Raw genomic sequence first — 20155 nt, 5'->3', positions numbered from 1 at the left:
TATTTTTTTCTTTGAAAAGTAAAAAAAAAAACGAGTTTCCATTGATCGTGTAGTGATTAATTGTTCTACACAAGCTGCCCATGAACAAAGAGAGATAACGGGACTTTCAATGAAGCATGCGAGTTGGTCACTATTCACTAAATATAGGTCAGGAGAACAGCGCCCGATGGGACTATATGATTAATTAACCGTCACAAATAGAAGTTGCTCAATATTGCGACAAATAATTAAGTTAATATCCGCATATTATATATTGACTATGTACTTTGAATTTAGCAATGCATTGCATTAGCGTTACCTGTGCAATACCACCTTAAGCAAACAATGCATTGCAAGGCTTAGTGAGGGAGGCGGGGCTTGTCCCTGAATGTTGTTGGATCAGTAGTAGAGCAAGGGATACATGTTTTGTTGGGATACAACGCGTGATACTACAGTGGTGCTGTAACCACCTTGCAGAGGTGTGACTGGCTGCTCCCTATTCCAGGATGGCGCTTGGATCCGTTGCTCTACATTTGTTCTTATTCGTCCTGTACTTTGGTGAGTCTTCTTTGTTTTTCTTTTGCGAATACATTTGGGCAAATGGGAAAGACTGTAAGACCTATAAGGTGTCTGGTCAGGAGAAACCGGCAGATCAACTTTGGTGGGAAGAACACACTAATATTTTACTAAGCCTGTGTACTGTGTTAACTGAAGCCTTACACAGATCATGTAATATTCATGCCCAAGAAACCATATACAATCCTCAGAGTTTGTTTAACTGAATAATCCACTTAGTGGACACATTATCTTACACCTTGTTGAGATAAAATATATGTACCCTCATTTGGAGCTTTTTTTATTTATAATTTTAGAAGTCTGTAAGGTTGAATAAGTAGTTGTTATAGAACCTAACATGTATTCTAATAACTCCTTACATTTTAATGTTTTATATCTGTAAAACATAATCCAAAAATCTGATACATTTTTGTACATTATTCTATTGAGCAACTCATTTTGTATTATTACATCCAAACATACACATGATTCTTCTTAGTGCCATGTGGTCCTCTCTGTCTGTTGCTGAAGGGTTAATCAATCAGGGAGGTATTTTCACTGGTATATTGTGGTGGGGGATGGTGGTTAGAGCCTGATCCCATTAAACAATAAAGTGAGTGGTTGTCACACTGGTCTGAATCTAAGCTCTAAACTGGCAGAGGGTCTTGCAGAGGTTTGCAGAAAATAAGTCTTGGAATAAGCATTGTTGGGGAAAAATTGGTCACTATAGGTCTAACATAACGATCAGATTATGGATGCATGTACTTAGAGCTGTCAATAATTTAAAACCCTAATTGGGTAATTTGTCCTCTTGATTACATTTCCCTTAAATGAATTCATTTCATAGTGTTGGCCAAAGGCACTTGCTGTTTGAGAATCAATTGGTTTGATTATACAATTATTTACATAAACACACACACACTGTAAACCTTTTTGCCAAGCTTATCACTCAGCAATAATGATTTTAATTAAAATTTAATTTTAAGATCCTTTCAAAAACAGTAAGGAGAAGGAAAACATTTACCATATGGCAAATAAATGTTTAATTACCCATAAAAAATTAAATACTTCTTTTGACTTATCAACACAAACTAGTTTTGAGAGAAGCATCTTTAAGCTTAAAGTACATTCAACACTTTGGGATTGTAATATAAAATTGTTATGTATGGTAAAAAAAAACTTTGTAATACACTTTTTTTTTTTATAGTTTGCTCTCTCCCCTTTCTTGTAATTTAAATCTGGAAAAAAAGTTTTCCATTTCTGAGGATTGGAAGTGCACAGGACAAACCACCATCATCAATTGCAACAATCAAGGTGTTAACGCATTCCAATTTTTGCATACTTGTCTAGTGTGTTAAAGAGACACTCAAGTCCAAATTAAATTAGAGCATGCAATTTTAAACAATTTAACAATTTACTTCCATTAACAAAACGCACAGTCTTTTTATATTTACACTTTGTAAGTCACCAGCTTCTACTGAGCAATATTATATAGACTATAAGTATAAGCATTTTTGATTGGCTGATGGCTGTCATATGATACAGGAGGAGCTGAAAGAGACAACTAATTTGTCAGAAAAAAATCTATCACTCATTTGAAGTTCAGACTAAATGCTATTGCATTGTCTTTTTTTATCATTCATTTGTTGATTATTCAAATTTACTATATTTACTGGTCCTTTAGTTTATTTCTAGACAGTACAAATGTTATAATTACAAGGTATGTAGTATTGTCCCTTTTTTAAAAAGCTTCTGAAAATATTTTTTTATTTCTTACATTTTTTTCACCTACCCCTTGTTTTGTTCTGGATTAGTAAAGGCAAAAATGTTGAGGTAGATTTGAGTTTACATTTTAGTTGTGCATACGATGCAGGAACTGAGTTACCAAATCCAGATTTCCCTGGAATGTAGCTGTTCACGGGGTTTATCTGGCATTTATAGATAAGGGAAGAGGCTCTTCTAGTCTGCTCAATTTAGATTTTATCTGTAATTAAAATCCTTGTCCTAAGCATGAAGTAGACTTTACGTGTTATATAGGACCCAGCAATGGAATATACTTCCTTTTTATCTTGCTGTGTGAACATGAAATATTACATTAACATCTGAGATCGATTTGAAATGGACACTCTTATTTGCAGCTAGAGCAATCAATTATTTAACTGTAACTGGATTAAATTATCATTGTAAAAGAACATTAAAAAAAGTAGTAGGTTTTACAGAAACAAGTGATTGATGGCAGCTTTAACCCCTTCACTATCTCTGTTTCTTTTTTTTTTCTTTTTTTTAAAGTTTGAAAATTCAGCAAAGCTATGTTAAAAATGTTACATCGATTTAGTGTTGTGCTTTGTGTATACAGTAGAACATGCTACCTTTGACCAGTAAATTCTTTGAAGGTATAGTCAGGATCAATTTGTTTACTGATTCATGAGTTTTATGTGATTTTGTGAAATAACTCTTCTTTTAAATGTAACCTGTATATAAAATGATCACCCTATGGTTAACAGAGAAATCCAGCAACATCCAAGTGTGGTGTTATTGGAAGCATCATATAAATTATTCAAAGCATTTGCAAAATAGTTTCAGGAAGAGTTCAGCCTGACTCCCACACTGGTAAGCTGGGAGTGCCCTTTGTACAGCTGTAAATGAATTTATCTTCCCATGAGCAAGAGAATCTGTTGACTTTCCGTGTGTAGATTCAGCTGATAAATTTCAATTTAATTTCAAATTATGCACTCTTTCTGGGTGCTGCAGTTGTTAATTCCCAGACATGCATGTGTTGTTGTCCGGGGGCAGCTTTTCTAAGGTATATTTCTCCAATATTTGTGTATCACTTTTTTTTTTTTATTCTATATTTTATTACTTTTTATTGTATCAATTAAAGGGACAGTATACACCAATTTTCGGATACTGATATAAAAATCCAGTATAAAACCTTTTAAAAACTTACTTAGAAGCTCCCAATTTAGCACTGTTGATGAGGTTAAGCAGGGACACCCACGGAAAGGGGTTAGAGCAGACCCTCCCCCCACTTCCCCAGCATATGAAAAGACCCATTATACAAACAGAAGCAATCTGAAGTCTGTATACATCAGTATACATTTACAATTTTGGAGCTTGGTTAGGAGTCTGAAAATCAGAACAATGTTATTTAAAAAAATAAGCAAAACTATAACTTGTTATAAAAACACCCCCAGATAGGCTATATTAATGGATCATCTACTAAACGTTTATGGAAAGAAAAATCTGGTGTACTATACAATGACCCTTTAAGTTGAAAGTAAAGAAGAAAGCAAATATAAAATGCTTAAAAGGACAGTTTACACCTTAGTCATCTTACAGTCTTACCTTAGATTAAGCTGCAAATAGCCTCTTGCACACTTTCTATATCATGCAGCAGTAAAAGTAAAAAAGTTATTTTAAAATTAATATTGTTTCTCGCCACTTTAAAATGGCTGCCAAGCTCCACTCACTGCTGACATTACGATCTAGGCTGCATTTGGCGTCCAGTCAGAAAAGGCTCACTAGTTGGATTAAACAGACTGTCAATGCTATTCAGCAGAGTCCCTACATGCAGCCCAGATCGTGATGTCATCTGTGGGTGGAGCTTGGCAGCCTTTTCAAAGTGGCCAGAAACAATATTCACTTTAAAATAACCTTTTTACCGTTCCTGTTGCATGATATGAAAAGGGTGCAGGAGACTATTTGCAGCTTAATCTAAGGTAAGCCTTTTAAGAAGAGTAAGGTGTAGACTGTCCCTTTTATAGAGACACTAGTGGGGAAAATGTTTTTAGGCATGTGCATTAGTTTGTTATGAAGAATACGTTTCACAAATCAGTGGTGAATATGGCGGCAGCATTTGGCTATTATCCGCTCCAGGTTTATTAGTTTTAAAGTGCAACACACAAATAAATATCTGTGCAAATCTAGATATTTGTGTGTTTATACTTTAACCCTTTCATGACAGGGTTATAATGTTCCGATGTAGACAAATTAATATCCCGCGATTGTGCACACGATCGCTAGATTTCAATTATGGGATCCGGTCAGGGGTGCGTCCCTATGACGCTAGGCACGCCCTCCAGAACGCAATCACATGCAGGAAGCGCCGTTGGCTCCAGGACAGCCAAACGTCTATGACGTTGTATTCCGCCCTAACTGCGCCGTCGTTTGGACGGAATAGAACGCCATAACGTTGCTAAAAGGTTAATAAATCCTTGCAATAGAAAAATGCTGCTGCTTGAGACCATATTCTGCATTTATTAGTGAAACAAATAACAAACTTATGCATATGCCTAATGTTTTTAACCCTCACAATGAGGTTAACCAAAAACTTGCAGGACTTTACCTTTGTGTTTAGTGGTGGGAGTTTGGCCATTTGCAAAGGATTGCAGCAAACCTGGTGTTGATGTACTCAGAAAGTTTTCACACTTAGCTTTATTGATAATTTATTGCAAGTTTACAGAAAAGTATTATTGATCTATATGTTTAGGTTTTTGAGAAGGAATTTATATTGATATGTATAAAGAATATTGCTCAGTGTTTTTTCTTTTTTTTTGTGCTGCTCTACGTATTGGGAAATCTACACCCATCAATTTTAGTTTAAATTTGCCTCATTTTTCTTACAACCATAAGCTATGGAGGGTTTATTTCCTATAAATTTTAACTCTTCTGACTTTATTTCCATTGCCCCAGTGAGGCTGGTGTGCTTTGTACATGATCGTTAAAGCTTCCAGCCGTCCCACATTTTGAAGCATATTCACAGTTTAACAGGATGGTTGACAGATAACTCTAGGAGGGATGGGTATGGTGCTTAACCCACCATACTTACCTTTTAAGTGGACTAGTTTAAAAAAATAAAACCAGGGACTTCTAAGCTACCTTCCCCCCACTAGCCACACAAATCCACACATGGAACATTCATAAGTCTGTCCCATGTTGCCAAAACTCAACCTGTGGACCTCCCTGTCTGGGGGGAGTACATAGGATGTGTTGGAATGTATGGAACAATGACATTGCAGCATGTTGCAAAGTGATTGCTTAATAATTGCAAACTCAAAATGGGTTGCAAAACATGCAAACAAAATTATACTTCTGCATTGAACAAAAATGCTGAATGCACAAGTAGGCATACTTTTATGTTCAGATCTTTTCAGAGTTGAATTTCTTCTTGTGAAAGTAAAGCACACTAAAATCTGGATTTGCACAGGTTTTAGTGTGATTCATTTTCACTAGAAGAGATTCAGCTTAGAAAAGATCAGACTATAATGAAAGTATGCCTACTTCCACATTCGGCATTGAAAGAAAATGCGGAATGCACAACTCTACTTTATATATAGATCTTTTGCATACATGCTATATGGCTAAAATTATGTGGACACCCCTACAGATTGAATTGAGCCACACCTATTTCTGACAGGTGCATGAAATCCGGCACATGGCTATAAAATCTCCATACATAAACATTTCCAGTACAATGGGTCATACTGAGAAGCTCAGTGACTTTAAAGGTGGCACTTTTGGCACAAGTCAGTTGGTGACATTTCTGCCCTACTAGACCTGCTGCAGCCAACTGTATAAGTATTATTGTGAAGTGGAAATGCCTAGGAGCAGCAACAGCCCAGCCACAAAGTGGTAAACCACGCACACTCACAGAGTAGGGCCATCGAGTGCTGAAATGAGTAGCATGTACAAATTGCCTATCACTTGTTGCTTCGCTCACTACCCAAAATGCCTCTTGAGGCAACATAACTGTCTGTCGGGAGCTTAATGAAATGGGTTTGCAATGACATGCTAATGACAAGCTTCTGCAGAAGGGGTGTAAAGCTCGCCGCCACTGGATTTGGGCTTTATCTGGCAGTCTGATGGAAGAATCTGGGTGTGGCGTATGCTAATAGAACGCTACCTGTCAGAATGTTTAGTGTCTACTGTAAAGTTTGGGTGAGGAGGGATAATGATCAGGGACTGTTTTCTAGCATTTGGCCGGTGAATGCTACAGGATACAAAGACATTTGATACAATTGGTTGCTTCCATCTTTGTGGCAACGGTTGGATGAAGTCCCTTTTCTGTTCAAGCATGACTGGGGCCCCTGTGCACAAAGCAAGGCCCATGATGCATGGTTTGATAAACTTGGTGTGGAGGAACTCAAGTGGCCTTCACAGAGCCATGACCTTAAAAGGACATTGTACACACGATTTTTCTTTGCATAATATGTTTTGTAGATGATCCATTACATAGCCCATTTGTTAGCGTTGTTGTAAAAATGTATAGTTTTTCTTATTTTTTAAGAACGTTGTGCTGGTTTTCAGACTCCTAACCAAGCCCAGCAGTGTCAGATGTATACACGCGTTTACAAACTCCTGTTTATGTAATCTTTCTTTCATATGCTGTCTGTGGGGCTTACGTTTTTAAAAGGTCTTATACTGGGTGTTTAGATCAGTATCTGTGAATATTATTCATCTTTATAGTAGGGTCTACTACATGCAGGTATATAAAAATTGGTGTATACTGTCCATTTTAACCTCATTGAACATGTTTGGGATGAATTGGAAGGCAGATTGTGAGCCAGACCTGGTCATCCAACATCAGTACCTAACCTCACAAATGCTGTTTTTGGCTGAATGGGGTATAATGTCACACAGACACACTACAAAGCCTCATGGAAAACCCCACATTAGTGTTGTGGCTGTTATATTTGGGGGGGCGACTCCATATTAATGCCCATGGTTTAGGAATAGGATGGTCAGCAAACTTATATAGGTGTGATTTGCTGGTGTCATACTTTTTGCCATATAGTATATTTACATATACAAAATTATTTTAGTGTCACTTTAAAGAGATATTAAAAGCTAAAAAAATAATAGATATGATTCATACAAATCAAAGATTAGCCTGATAATAATGTATTCACAGTCTTTTAAAATTATATTAGTTGTTTTAAATATTAAGTGTAAAGTATTAGTTTATACAAAGTAATGGGTGTTGTACCTAGGTTTACCTTTGTAAAACACTAGCTATGTTGTATCTTTTTATGCCTAGACCAGTTCTGGACAGTTTAATAAATTAGTTACTTGTGTGCGAACTCACTATTTAATGTCCCTTTTAAACACACATTGTACTATAACATTTTCTCCCCTTTACTTTGTTCCCAGGAATCCATTTTACCTGATACCGTTTGTCAATTTGTAAGTGGGGAGAGCCCAGCCCATTTGAAAGGGTTTCTCTGCAGCAACTTTGAATACAAATTCTCCCAGCTGCGTACCCGAGTACAGCATATAGTGCAATATCCCTGTTTCCCCACAGTTAGTAGTGATGATGTAATAAACATAAAGGCTTAAAGGGAATTTTAAAATAGGTTACAGTTTTGTTTATGTTAATGTTTTGAGATGTGTCCGTTCACCAATAAAGCAGTGGGATTACTTATCACCTAGTAAGTAAGCAGTTGTACACACACATTACACTTCCTGTTAGAGATATAAAATAAAATGCTTTTATGTGCAAGAGAAGTGTTCTGTAGCAAGCAGCCCTGCAAATGTGTTTCCCATGTTCCCCAACTGCAACACATAAATATCATTGATCTCAAACTCTCTTATGAGCAAAATAATTATGCGTCCCATTATTTCACAAACTTGTATCAGGCTGTGAGTGGAGGCAATTCACTAAAGATGTGCATTTGGCAGTTTCGTTCGCTGCAAGTGAAACACACTAATATCTAGATTTGCACAGATCTTAATGTGTTTCATTTGCACAAGAAGATATTTGGCTCTGGTAGTAGCCGAATACCGCGAGCAGCCTCTTACTTCCACATTCAGCAGTGAGTGAAACTGCAGTATGCTCGTCTCTGCAATTCACACTGCTTTAACAACTTTATATGAAGGATGCTAACATTTAGCAGAGAGCGCAGGGGCTGCGCATTGAGATATTCAGCCTTCCAGCTGTTCTGGCTGACCTGCACTCTCTGCCTCCTTATGTTTCAGGGGAGTCCCCTCCAATTCAAGCCATTATGCCACCACATATGACCCCTAATATGAACCTCAGATTAGGCAGCAAAAAAAATACACACATTCAATTTAAACAAATAATGAATGGGTGCTCTAAGGCCGTCACCTAGTTTGCTTCTATTGTAGCATCCCATGCCAGACTCTCAGTTGCTACTTATGTCAGCATAGGAGGCAGACAAACAATTTGCTAGTCACACAAGCCCTCCATAAGTGTTTGCTTCAGCGATCTTCACGCTTTTCCCACAAACCATTTCAATAAAACCACATACCCTTGTGACCCTAATCATGTTGTCTGTTCTAAATTGTCTGACCTCTAATATAAAACAAGATAACAAGGAAACTTATTGAAAACTTTTGACTAATTAGTTAAGACAATTTAATTTAAGGACATTCTTTATAGTTGGTGTTAATTTTGAAATGTTTTCATTTTCGTTTCTCCTTTTCCCTGATTATTTGTTATTATAATTTGTTTAGTTGACATGGGTTTTGTTTGCCTGTATTGTATTTTATCAAGGTTTTGTTGTTATCCATAAACCTAAACCTATCTTATGTTTTTTCCTGCTTCTTGTATCTTGTGACTGTTATATCAGCACAGTACTATATTAATAATCTTATGTTTTGTTATAGACACCGTAAACTCTAAAACTATTTTTGCATAAACAAAAGTGTACATAAAGCGGCTTTTAATTAGAAGGCTTACAATAGATCACTGGTTTTCAAACCTGTCCTCAGCCTCTCTAACGGGCCCCAAGGCAGAACATGCAGTGATCTGAGATGTCATCGCAGAAAATGCAGTATGTCTGCAGAAAGAACAGGGCACATGCAGGAACTATTACTGCTTTAACTTTGCAGCACTGCTCCACATCAGGCTGTTCTCTTCAAAAAGAGCTTTGCTCTGGCAGCACTGTGTAAGTTTTTCCTTAACACAGCGTATCCACAGCAAAGTGCTGTTTAAAGTGAAAAGTCAAATATGCAGTATTGAATGGCTCTGCAGTGTTGACTGGCTCTCAGCCCCCTAACTTTTCCCAGTCTGCAAAGGTGTGTTTTCTGAATGACATTCTTATGAGCAATGCACCTTTTTTATTACTACATTTCTATGCTAGATCAAAAGAAAAGGAAACACATTTATTCAAGAGCCATTTTACAATTATTATTTTTTTTTCTGCGGCTAATTTGCAATCCGATTTTCAACTGCTGCAATATATTATAAAACTTTTACAATTGCTTTATTCTCCAGTTAATCAACACATTGCAACTGAACTGGTGCTTTAGTGTTACTGCCAAATTTAAAATGAATTTTATTTTAAAATAACCTGCAGAAAATGTTTCCATTAAAAAAAACTCATTGCAGAAAGTGTAAAAAAGTTCTGCCTCTGGGCTAACGGGGCAGATTTTCAGGATTACCTTAGGTGATGGCAGGTGAATAACCGTGTTAACTAATCAGCTGACTATTTCATCTGTGTGTTATTTCAGATATCATCAAAATCTGGCCTGTTAGGGGGGCACAAGGGCAGCTTTAAAAACCTGTGCAATATATTAATATATCAGTTTCAGAGTTTTCAGACCGAAGGTACCATTTGCTTGCTGCAGATGTGTTTTTTTTAATAACCTGCAACTACTTGCTTTATTAGGTGAAGCCAATCCAGACCTGTTACTGGAGTATACAAAGCTAGTTATTTTGTTAGCAAAGTGTGCATTGTCTTTCTTTAGCTCATCATCTCTAAGGCCAAATGGGGAAAGCCATATAGCAGGTTAGACTTGTGACGTCTCAAAATTGAAAAACCCACTACTTTCAGAGTTAAATTACATGAAAAATTCCCTCCCCTAAAGAAATTGAAGATTACTCATACTGTGAGATAATAATCCCAGGGTTGCTCCCAATTCCCACGTGTCAGAACACACTGGGAACACAGTCACACTTGACTCAGATATTTCTTTCACTCCTCACATTTAGTTCTTGGCTAAAACCTGCCGCTTCCACCTTAAAAACATCTCTAAAAATAGACATTTCCTTACACAAGACACAACTAAGATTTTAATCCACTCTCTCATCCTTTCCCGCCTCAATTACTGCAACTCTGTCCTCTCTGGTCTTCCCGGTTGCCGCCTAGCTCCTTTACAATCCATAATGAATGCCTCTGCCAGGCTCATCTTTCTTACACGTCGCTCTTCATCCGCTGCACCTCTCTGCCAATCCCTTCACTGCCTTCCTCTATGCAGCTAATAGATTTTGAGCAAGGCTTGTGAGCGTATCTAGATAGGCTCACAAGCAGAAATGCATTACTGGGAGGTAGCTGCTGATTTGTGGCTACACAAAAATGCCTATTTTTTTTGGGGGGGGTTCACCAGATTTCTTCAGATAGCTCCCAGTAGTGCATAGCTGCTCCTTCAAAAAAAGGATACCATGAGAAAGAAGCACATTGTATAAAAGAAGTAAAGAGGAAAATTGTTTAAAATCACTTGCTCTATTTGAATCATGAAAAACCCTAGCTGCCGCCTAGCTCCTTTACAATCCATAATGAATGCCTCTGCCAGACTCATCTTCCTTACACAGCACTCTTCATCTGCTGCACCTCTCTGCCAATCCCTTCACTGGCTTCCTCTAGCCTCCAGGATTAAACACAACATTCTCACTCTACATACAAAGCCGTCAACTGCATTGCTCCCCCTATATCTCAGACCTTGTCTCCAGATACTCTCCCTGCCGTCCCCTTCGCTCTGCTCATGACCTCCTACTCTCCTCTCTTGTTAGCTCCTCGCACTCCCATTTACAGGACTTCTCCAGGCTGGCTCCCATCTTGTGGAACTCTGCCTCGCTCCACAAGACTCTCCCCTAGTTTTAAAGCTTCAAGTGCTCCCTAAAGACTCTACTGTTCAGGGATGCATACAACCTAAGCTAACCTTATTTTATACCAGTTCCTCTCCTCCATTGCTATCCCCTTGAACCCCCTTAGCATGTAAGCCTAAGAGTCCAGCTGTTTGTAGATCACCTTTTTAAGAGCTAACAGTTCAACTCTTGGCAGGGCCCTATACCTGTCTGATCCATATAAATGTGTACTGGTATTCTGCCAATGTTTATAGCGATGCATTGTCTGTTGGCGCTCTACAAATAACCAATAATAACAGAACATTTTACAGTACAATGTCCCTTTTAACATATTTTTAAAGGAACATTAAACACTTAATACATTTTATAAGCCTAGTATTGAGGTTAATCCCTGCCTCTCTCTAGTCATGGCGCTGCCATGTTGAAATCTGTCTTTCACTACATTGCAGTGCTGACCTGTTTGCGCAAGTGCAACAACTCTCCTTCAGATACCTGCAGTGCAACCTAGGTAACAAAGTGGCAGCTCCCATGATTAGAGGGAGGTGCATGAAATGTGTTTACAGTCCCTTTTTAAAAGGTTTCTGATAATCTCTATCACATGATTTTAATAGGCAGCAATTACTCATCAGTATTTCTTGTTTCCAGTCCTCAGTTATTCATATAACCCCTTTTAATTAAAGGGACAGTCTACAATAGAATTGTTATTGTTTTAAAAGATAGATAATCCCCTTTATTACACATTCCCCAGTTTTGCACAACCAACACAGTTATATTAATGTACTTTTTACCTCTGTGATTACCTTGTATCTAAGAACCTTCTTCCAGCCCCCTGATCACATGATTGTGACTATTTATTATCTTTTGACTTGCATTTAGCATTGTGTTGTGCTACATCTTAAATAACTTTCTGTGCCTGAACACAGTGTTATCTATATGGCCCACGTGTACTTTCAGTCTTTTTGCGTTGAAAAGCAATTTAAAAAGCATGGGATAAGAGTCAGCCCTCAAGGGCTTAGAAATTAGCATATGTGCCTACCTAGATTTAGTTTAAACTAAGAGTACCAAGATAAAAAGCAAATTTTGATGATAAAAGTAAATTTGAAAGTTGATTAAAATTAAAAGTCCTACTTCAAAGTCTGAGTCAATGTGGATTAAGAAAACTAAAGAATCACCATCAACTTACCTTTCAGAGTAGTATCTGATTCATTTAAGTAGGCATGTCAATCTCTTCTAACCCTGACAGGTGGTACAGCTCTAATATTCTCCCGGTACTGAACAACGTTAAACAAAGCTTGAAAAACTGGAAAAATCTCCCTCTCTCTATTTCAGGTCATATTGCCCTGTATAAGATGATTCTCCTCCCCTAAATATTATATGTTCTCCAAAACATCCCATTGATTCTGACGGGGAAAGATATCGGGCTATTCAACACTGCATTAAGAGGCTTCATTTGGCAGAATAAAAAACCTAGTATCTCATTACCCAAACTTACTCTTCCTAGGAAATATGGGGGTCTCGCTCTGCCAGACCTTCGACTTTACAATTACTTTTTCCTTGCACGAATAGTAACTGATTAGATTTTCTCCAGAGATTACGTCACAGACAATGAGCTAGATAGAGTTGTAACTTATCCATTCCTTACTGTAGCACTAATTAATTGTAACTTTAGTTTATTACCTCGCGAGGTGAAAAAACTTAGGTACATTGCTCACCCGTTACAGGCCTGGAGGAGGATTTTTAAACGTCTAGCTCTAGAGGGCAGGGTTTCTAAATACATGCCGCTGATGGGGAAACACCCAATTTCAAGCGGGGCTGCAGTCAGCACTCTTTCAGAGGTGGCATAACTTGGGTCTCGATAATGTCTCCCTCTTGTTGGATAAGGACAGGAGATGTGTTAAAACCTTCGGCTCCCTTAGGGGAGAATTCAACCTCTTCCAAAAGGACTTCTTCGCTTATTTACAAGAGAGACATTTTGTTCTTAAATTAACAAATGATTTTGGTTGGAACTGGTCCCTGGGGAGCTTAGAGAATTGGCTGATTCTAGTTAAAAAAGACACATGTCAATTTCCACATGTTATCAAAGCCTAAGTTCCCTTAAAGTGAAAGTAAAGTTATGTGGTCCCCTCTCCTCAGTTACATAGTTCATTTAAAATAAATAGGAGTTTCATTCATGAGTTTGTACAAATTTGCATGCAAATGCCATTTTCGCCGCAAATAAACTCAATATTTTACTACTTACAATTCAACCCGTTTTTCTCCTTTCATTTTACTTCCTGATCACGTTCATCGGTCTACCAATTGACTTTCTGGCCGATAGGCGGCCATGAGCCGACGTCATCCGCCTATGTAATCAATTGCGCATGCGGCAAATCTTGTTTGTGCTCGTTATGTAGGACGCACGTTCACGATTCGCGCATGCGCACACCTTTTTGCTTTATAACAGCCAAGGACGAATTCATGCATGCGCGTTGTAAAGAGGCTCATCACAGAATCGCATGCGCATTAATGGTAAGATCTACGATTCGCCCATGCGCAATGCGTTCTTTGCTTGTGAACGCGCATTTGACATACGTATAGAGCTGGTGGGACCGCTCTATACATCTAAACACAGAAACATAGGAAGTCTAAGATGGGCGGAGCATGACGGATAAGGTTAGAAGAAATAAAATTTTAATTAAAAGTCAAAATTCACATAATGAAGAGAAAAAAAATAACGATCCTACTATTTGGAATGTATGCAATACTTGGATGTGTTGTAAAGGGCTAAAATTTACTTTCACTTTAAGGGTCCTCTTAATCTGGAAAAGATTTCTTCCAAATGGGCCGCAGCAACATCGCAAAGTAATGTGGATGCCAGTCTTATTCAATTCTCTATTTCAGAAGTCATGCGAGTTACCCCCTCCTCTTCATGGAGAGAATCACATATTAAATTACTTTTTATGACCTACTATACACCGGACAAAGGCTCTAGATGCGGAAATCCTAATTTTAACAAGTGTCCCAAATGCTCGCTTCCTTCAGTCAACCTTGTGCATATGATCTGGGATTGTCCAAGAATCAGACATCTTTGGCTGAAATTAGAGTATTGGCTCAATAAAACACTGGGGATCTCTCCTCTGGTTCTATCATTAGTACATATAGTGTTTCTCTGGACAGATTTGAAGCACTTGCATGTTAATAACATTATTAACATGACCATACTAGCAACTAGATATCTAATCTTTAAAAAATGGAAAGAGAAAATGATCCCTAGTATACCGGAGATTAAGAAGAAACAATGTATTCTAGAACAGATAGATAACAATCTAAATGACGAATGCGACATAGAGAAGTTTTTTCTGAAATGGTCAGTATTTATTAAAACCTTTCCTCCGAATGAAGTCGATCATTTAATCTACCCTTTCAGGAACTCAGATCTAGTTCTAATGGGTTTATGGTAACTTACCGTCTCCAGTCATTTCCTCCCTTTCCCCCGACCCTCCCTTTTTTTTTTTTTTTTTTTGTTGTTTATTGTTGTTGTTGTTGCATTCAACAGATTTTTGGATTTGGTAACACTGCAGGAACGGGCATAATCATGTAGTTTTCTTTTATATTTGCTATGAATTTAGCACGTGTAGATATCTGTGGCCATGCCCCGCAAGTTGGGCTTATAAGTGATTGTTTTTTTTATATGATCTACCCGCTGTGGCGGGAACATTTTTGTGGTGCCTTTTTTCTTCCTGTCATTTTTAATTTTTCTTCTTCCTTATTCTGTTGGATATAAATAAAAGATTTTTAAAAATTTTTTTACAAGTGCTGTCTGAATAATGAAAGTTTAATTTTGACTAGACTGTCCCTTTTAAAAAAGAAAAGTTCCTTCCTACCTGACTAATCATTATGATTAAGCTAATGGTCCGACCAAACAAGGAAGTATAAAGGGAAAGTAAATTCTAACAACAAATTCTGCATATGGAGGAGTGCCACTTATTAGCACAATAATATAAATATATATATATATATATATATATGTGTGTGTGCATAAACATAGCAGAAGAGCTCCATACACTATAACCAATTTAAACTGTTATTACAACTGTTATTTTTGTAAAATGTTTTGTAGTTCAAGGACATAACTCTTAAACACTCAAATGTTTTTTTTTTTTTTTTTTTTATCTTCTTGCTTTTATATGATAATTCGGGGTCAGATATGAGCTCCTGCCCTAATCAACCACTGAGCAGAGTTGCATGGCCTAGGTTTAAGGTCCATTCCAACCCCTATAGGGGCAGTGGGGAAAAAACAGAGTTAAAATAAAAGAAAATACGGCAGAATAATGAAAACAAAGGAGTGTTTTCTTATTTTTACTCTCAAATGTGATTTTTAGTTTGTTTTGTTTCTCACATATTAATTTATTATGTATTTTGGCTGGAATGTCCTTTAATTTACACTTTTCAATCTGTTGCTTTCCCTATAGCTACATATTACAAAAGGAAACGTTTTCTTGTTTGCTAGTGTGAAGGTGTATGTTATATAATAAATATAAAGTGTGTCCTATTACCACATTGTTTGCACATAACATGTAGATAAAAAGATTTAAATTCTGTAGTAAAACAGGGTTAGGAAATAAGTCTCATTTTCATTTCACTTCTGGTTTCTGACCCGTTAAAATAGTCTAAATATATGCATATAAAGTAAACTTTAAAGGGACACTAAACCCAAAAAAATTATTTCATGATTCAAGTAGAGAATACAATTTTAATTTCAAATTTATTTCTGTTATCTAATTTGCTTCATTCTTTAGATATCCTTTGTTGAAGAAATAGAAATGCACATGGATGAGCCAATCACATGAGGCATCTATGTGCTGCAACCAATCAGCAGCTACTGAGCCTATCTAGATATGCTTTTCAGCAAAGTATATCAAGAAAATGAAGCAAATTAGATAATAGAAGTACATTAGAAAGTTGTTTAAAATTACATGCTCTTTCTAAATCATGAGAGAAAAAATGTGTGTTTCATGTCCCCTTAAAGGGATATAAAACATTTTTTTTTCATTTGTGATTCAGACAGGGCATACTATTTTGCTTCTATTATAAAATTGGCTTCGTTCCCATGTTCTTCTTTGTTGAAGAGATTCGTAGCCTTCTGGAGCACTACATGGCAGGACATAGTGCTCTTGCAAAACTGCTGCCATATAATGCTCCAGAAATGGGCCGGCTCCTAAGCATATGTCCGGTGCTTTTCAACAAAAGGTACCAAGAGAACATAGAAACATTGATAATAGAAGTAAATTAGAAAGTTGTTAAAAATGCAGATCCTCTATCTGAATCATGAAAGAAAACAAATTGGGGTTTCATATCCCTTAAAGCAGGGTTCTTTAAACCACGGGTCGCAACCCAATACTGGGTCGCCAGCGTGCATATCTTTGTGACAGCAGGGCACTGTTTTTAAAAAAAAAAAAATTGCGGTCACATGACAGACTGCAGCTCAGCAAGATTCTGTTTAAAACTGACAGCGTTAACTGGCAGGCAGAGAGCGCAGGGCAGCCAGATCTGCAGGAAGCATCACCCTAAATTGTTTCCCTGCACAGCCCCTGCGCTCTTTGCAAAACACTGGGTTACGATGATAGCAGATGGACCCGCCCCCTCCACAGCCTATGTGGTGACTGGGGCTGATGGAACTCTGTGGATCCTACTTGTATGCATTGCGCTGCAGTGAATCATCTTCTGATTTTGTGTGCTGTCTATCTGGTAGGTCAGAAAGGGAGGGGGGATCTGGCTTTTCCTTTGTTGGGCCGTTACAGCTCATGTGCCTGTCTGCAGGGCGTGGCTAATGTGTCTCTCTCTAACTGCTAGTAAAACTGGGGATAAGCAATTTATCTTCTTTTAGCTTAAAGGAAAATTTCTTAGACCTTGAAGGCCGCCTCTAATCTAAATGCATTTTGATTGTTTTTCACCACTAGAGGGCATTAGTTCATGTGTTTCATATAGATAAAATTGAGCTCATGCACGTGAATTTACCATGGAGTCAGCTCTGATTGGCTATATTGCAAGTCTGTCAAAAGTACTGAAATAAGGAGGCAGTCTGCTGAGGCATAGATACAAGGTAATTACAGAGGTAAAACGTATATAATTATAACTGTGTTGGCTAGGCAAAACTGGAGATTTGGTAATTAAAGTGAATGTCACTTTTGATGCTAAAAGTGCCCGTTTTAAAAAAATTCTATTTAAAAAAGGGGCACTTTAATTAATCAAAATTTACATTTCACCCCTGTTGAGAAAAAAAAACTTGCCTTTTAATCTTCACAGCAGCTCCAGCTTCCTACGGTTTGTTGCAAGCCATTTCTGATGTCAGAAATTATGGATAGGTCATCCTCCAATCACGGCTTCTCTCCCCCCCCCCCGGGGGAATCAGTGTCGGATTCAACGCCGTGATTGGAGGAAGCCAGATTCCTCATTTTAGACCCAGGAAGAAACTTTACGACGGACGGAGGAAGCTGGAGCTGCTGTTAAGATTAAAAGGTAAGTTGTTTGTTTTTGTTTTTTTTTCTCAACAGGAGTGAAATGTAAATTTCTCTTGTTAAGTGTATCCAGTCCACGGATCATCCATTACTTATGGGATATTAACTCCTCCCCAACAGGAAGTGCAAGAGGATTCACCCAGCAGAGCTGCTATATAGCTCCTCCCCTAACTGCCATTACCAGTCATTCTCTTGCACCCAACGAATAGATAGGATGTGTGAGAGGACTGTGGTGATTATACTTAGTTTCATACCTTCAATCAAAAGTTTGTTATTTTATAATAGCACCGGAGTGTGTTATTCCTTCTCTGGTAGAATTTGAAGAAGAATCTACCTGAGTTTGTCTATGATTTTAGCCGGAGTAGTTAAGATCATATTGCTGTTTCTCGGCCATCTGAGGAGAGGTAAACTTCAGATCAGGGGACAGCGGGCAGATTAATCTGCAAAGAGGTATGTAGCAGCTTATTATTTTCTGACAATGGAATTGATGAGAAAATTCTGCCATACCGATATAATGTAAACTCAGCCTTAAATGCAGTAGCAGCAACTGGTATCAGGCTGTCATGTATGTATATTTTACACTTCAGTATTCTGGGGAATGGCACTTCACTGGAATTATACTGTATGCATAAAACTTTAGCCTAATTTGCAGGGACTAGCAACAGGCTTTTTAATAACACTCAATTTATTAATGTTAAACGTTTTTTGCTGGCATGTAAAATCGTTTAATTTTCTGAGGTACTGGGTGAAAAAATGTTTTGGGCACTATTTTTTTTTTTTCCACTTGGCAGTCGTTTTATTTAATTTATGACAGTTTACTGATCTCTCTCACTGTTATGTGTGAGGGGGAGATTCAGTCAGAAGTTTGTCTTCCCTGCATGATCCGGTTCATCTCTACAGAACTCAGGGGTCTTCAAAACTTGTTTTGAGGGAGGTAATCACTCACAGCAGAGCTGTGAGATTGTAGTTGACTGTGATAAAAAAACGTTTATTTCTGTATTTATTTTTTTTTTTTTCTGCTATCAGGGTTAGTTATCCTTTGCTAATGGGAGCAATCCTTTGCTAAAATTGTGTTTTTTACAAAGATTTGATGCTATAACTTTTCAGTTTATTAATTTTCAACTGTCATAACTTTTTCTGTGCTTCTTATAGGCACAGTACGTTTTCATATTATAGTAAATTACTTGAAAAGTATTTCCAAGTTGCTAGTTTATTTGCTAGTGTGTTAAACATGTCTGATTCAGAGGAAGATATCTGTGCTATATGTGCTAAAGCCAAAGTGGAGCCCAATAGAAATTTATGTACTAACTGTATTGATGCTACTTTAAATAAAAGTCAATCTGTACAAATTGAACATATTTCACCAAACAACGAGGGGAGAGTTATGCCGACTAACTCGCCTCACGTGTCAGTACCTGCATCTCCCGCTCGGGAGGTGCGTGATATTATAGCGCCGAGTACATCTGGGCGGCCATTACAAATCACATTACAGGATATGGCTACTGTTATGACTGAAGTTTTGGCTAAATTACCAGAACTAAGAGGTAAGCGTGATCACTCTGGGGTGAGAACAGAGTGCGCTGATAATATTAGGGCCATGTCAGACACTGCGTCACAATTTGCAGAACATGAGGACGGAGAGCTTCATTCTGCAGGTGACGGTTCTGATCCAAACAAACTGGATTCAGATATTTCAAATTTTAAATTTAAGCTGGAAAACCTCCGTGTATTACTAGGGGAGGTGTTAGCGGCTCTGAATGATTGTAACACAGTTGCAATACCAGAGAAAATGTGTAGGTTGGATAAATATTTTGCGGTACTGACGTTTTTCCTATACCTAAGAGACTTACTGAAATTGTTACTAAGGAGTGGGATAGACCCGGTGTGCCGTTCTCACCCCCTCCGATATTTAGAAAGATGTTTCCAATAGACGCCACCACACGGGACTTATGGCAAACGGTCCCTAAGGTGGAGGGAGCAGTTTCTACTTTAGCTAAGCGTGCCACTATCCCGGTGGAGGATAGCTGTGCCTTTTCAGATCCAATGGATAAAAAGTTAGAGGGTTACCTTAAGAAAATGTTTGTTCAACAAGGTTTTATATTGCAACCTCTTGCATGCATTGCGCCTGTCACGGCTGCAGCAGCATTTTGGTTTGAGTCTCTGGAAGAGACACTTGAATCAGCTCCATTAGATGAGATTACACACAAGCTTAAAGCCCTTAAGTTAGCTAACTCATTTATTTCAGATGCCGTAGTACATTTAACTAAACTTACGGCTAAGATTTCCGGATTCGCCATTC

At 37.8% G+C, this 20155-nt stretch overlaps 1 protein-coding gene across 2 annotated transcripts in view; it reads left to right on the top strand.

Annotated features, from left to right (window-relative positions):
• The first annotated feature begins 422 nt into the window (after positions 1-422).
• The window catches only part of CXADR (CXADR Ig-like cell adhesion molecule), a 136778-nt gene continuing 117045 nt past the window's right edge, over positions 423-20155 (top strand). For both annotated transcript variants that reach the window (XM_053706012.1, XM_053706011.1), the window contains exon 1: positions 423-537. In XM_053706012.1, the coding sequence (XP_053561987.1) occupies positions 486-537 (52 nt within the window). In that variant the 5' untranslated portion in view covers positions 423-485. The remainder of the gene's footprint in view (positions 538-20155) is intronic.

Source organism: Bombina bombina, chromosome 3, assembly GCF_027579735.1.
Source record: "Bombina bombina isolate aBomBom1 chromosome 3, aBomBom1.pri, whole genome shotgun sequence".
Classification (NCBI taxonomy): domain Eukaryota; kingdom Metazoa; phylum Chordata; class Amphibia; order Anura; family Bombinatoridae; genus Bombina; species Bombina bombina.
Note: the sequence above shows the minus strand (reverse complement) of the source record. Positions and strands in the feature narration are given on the sequence as shown.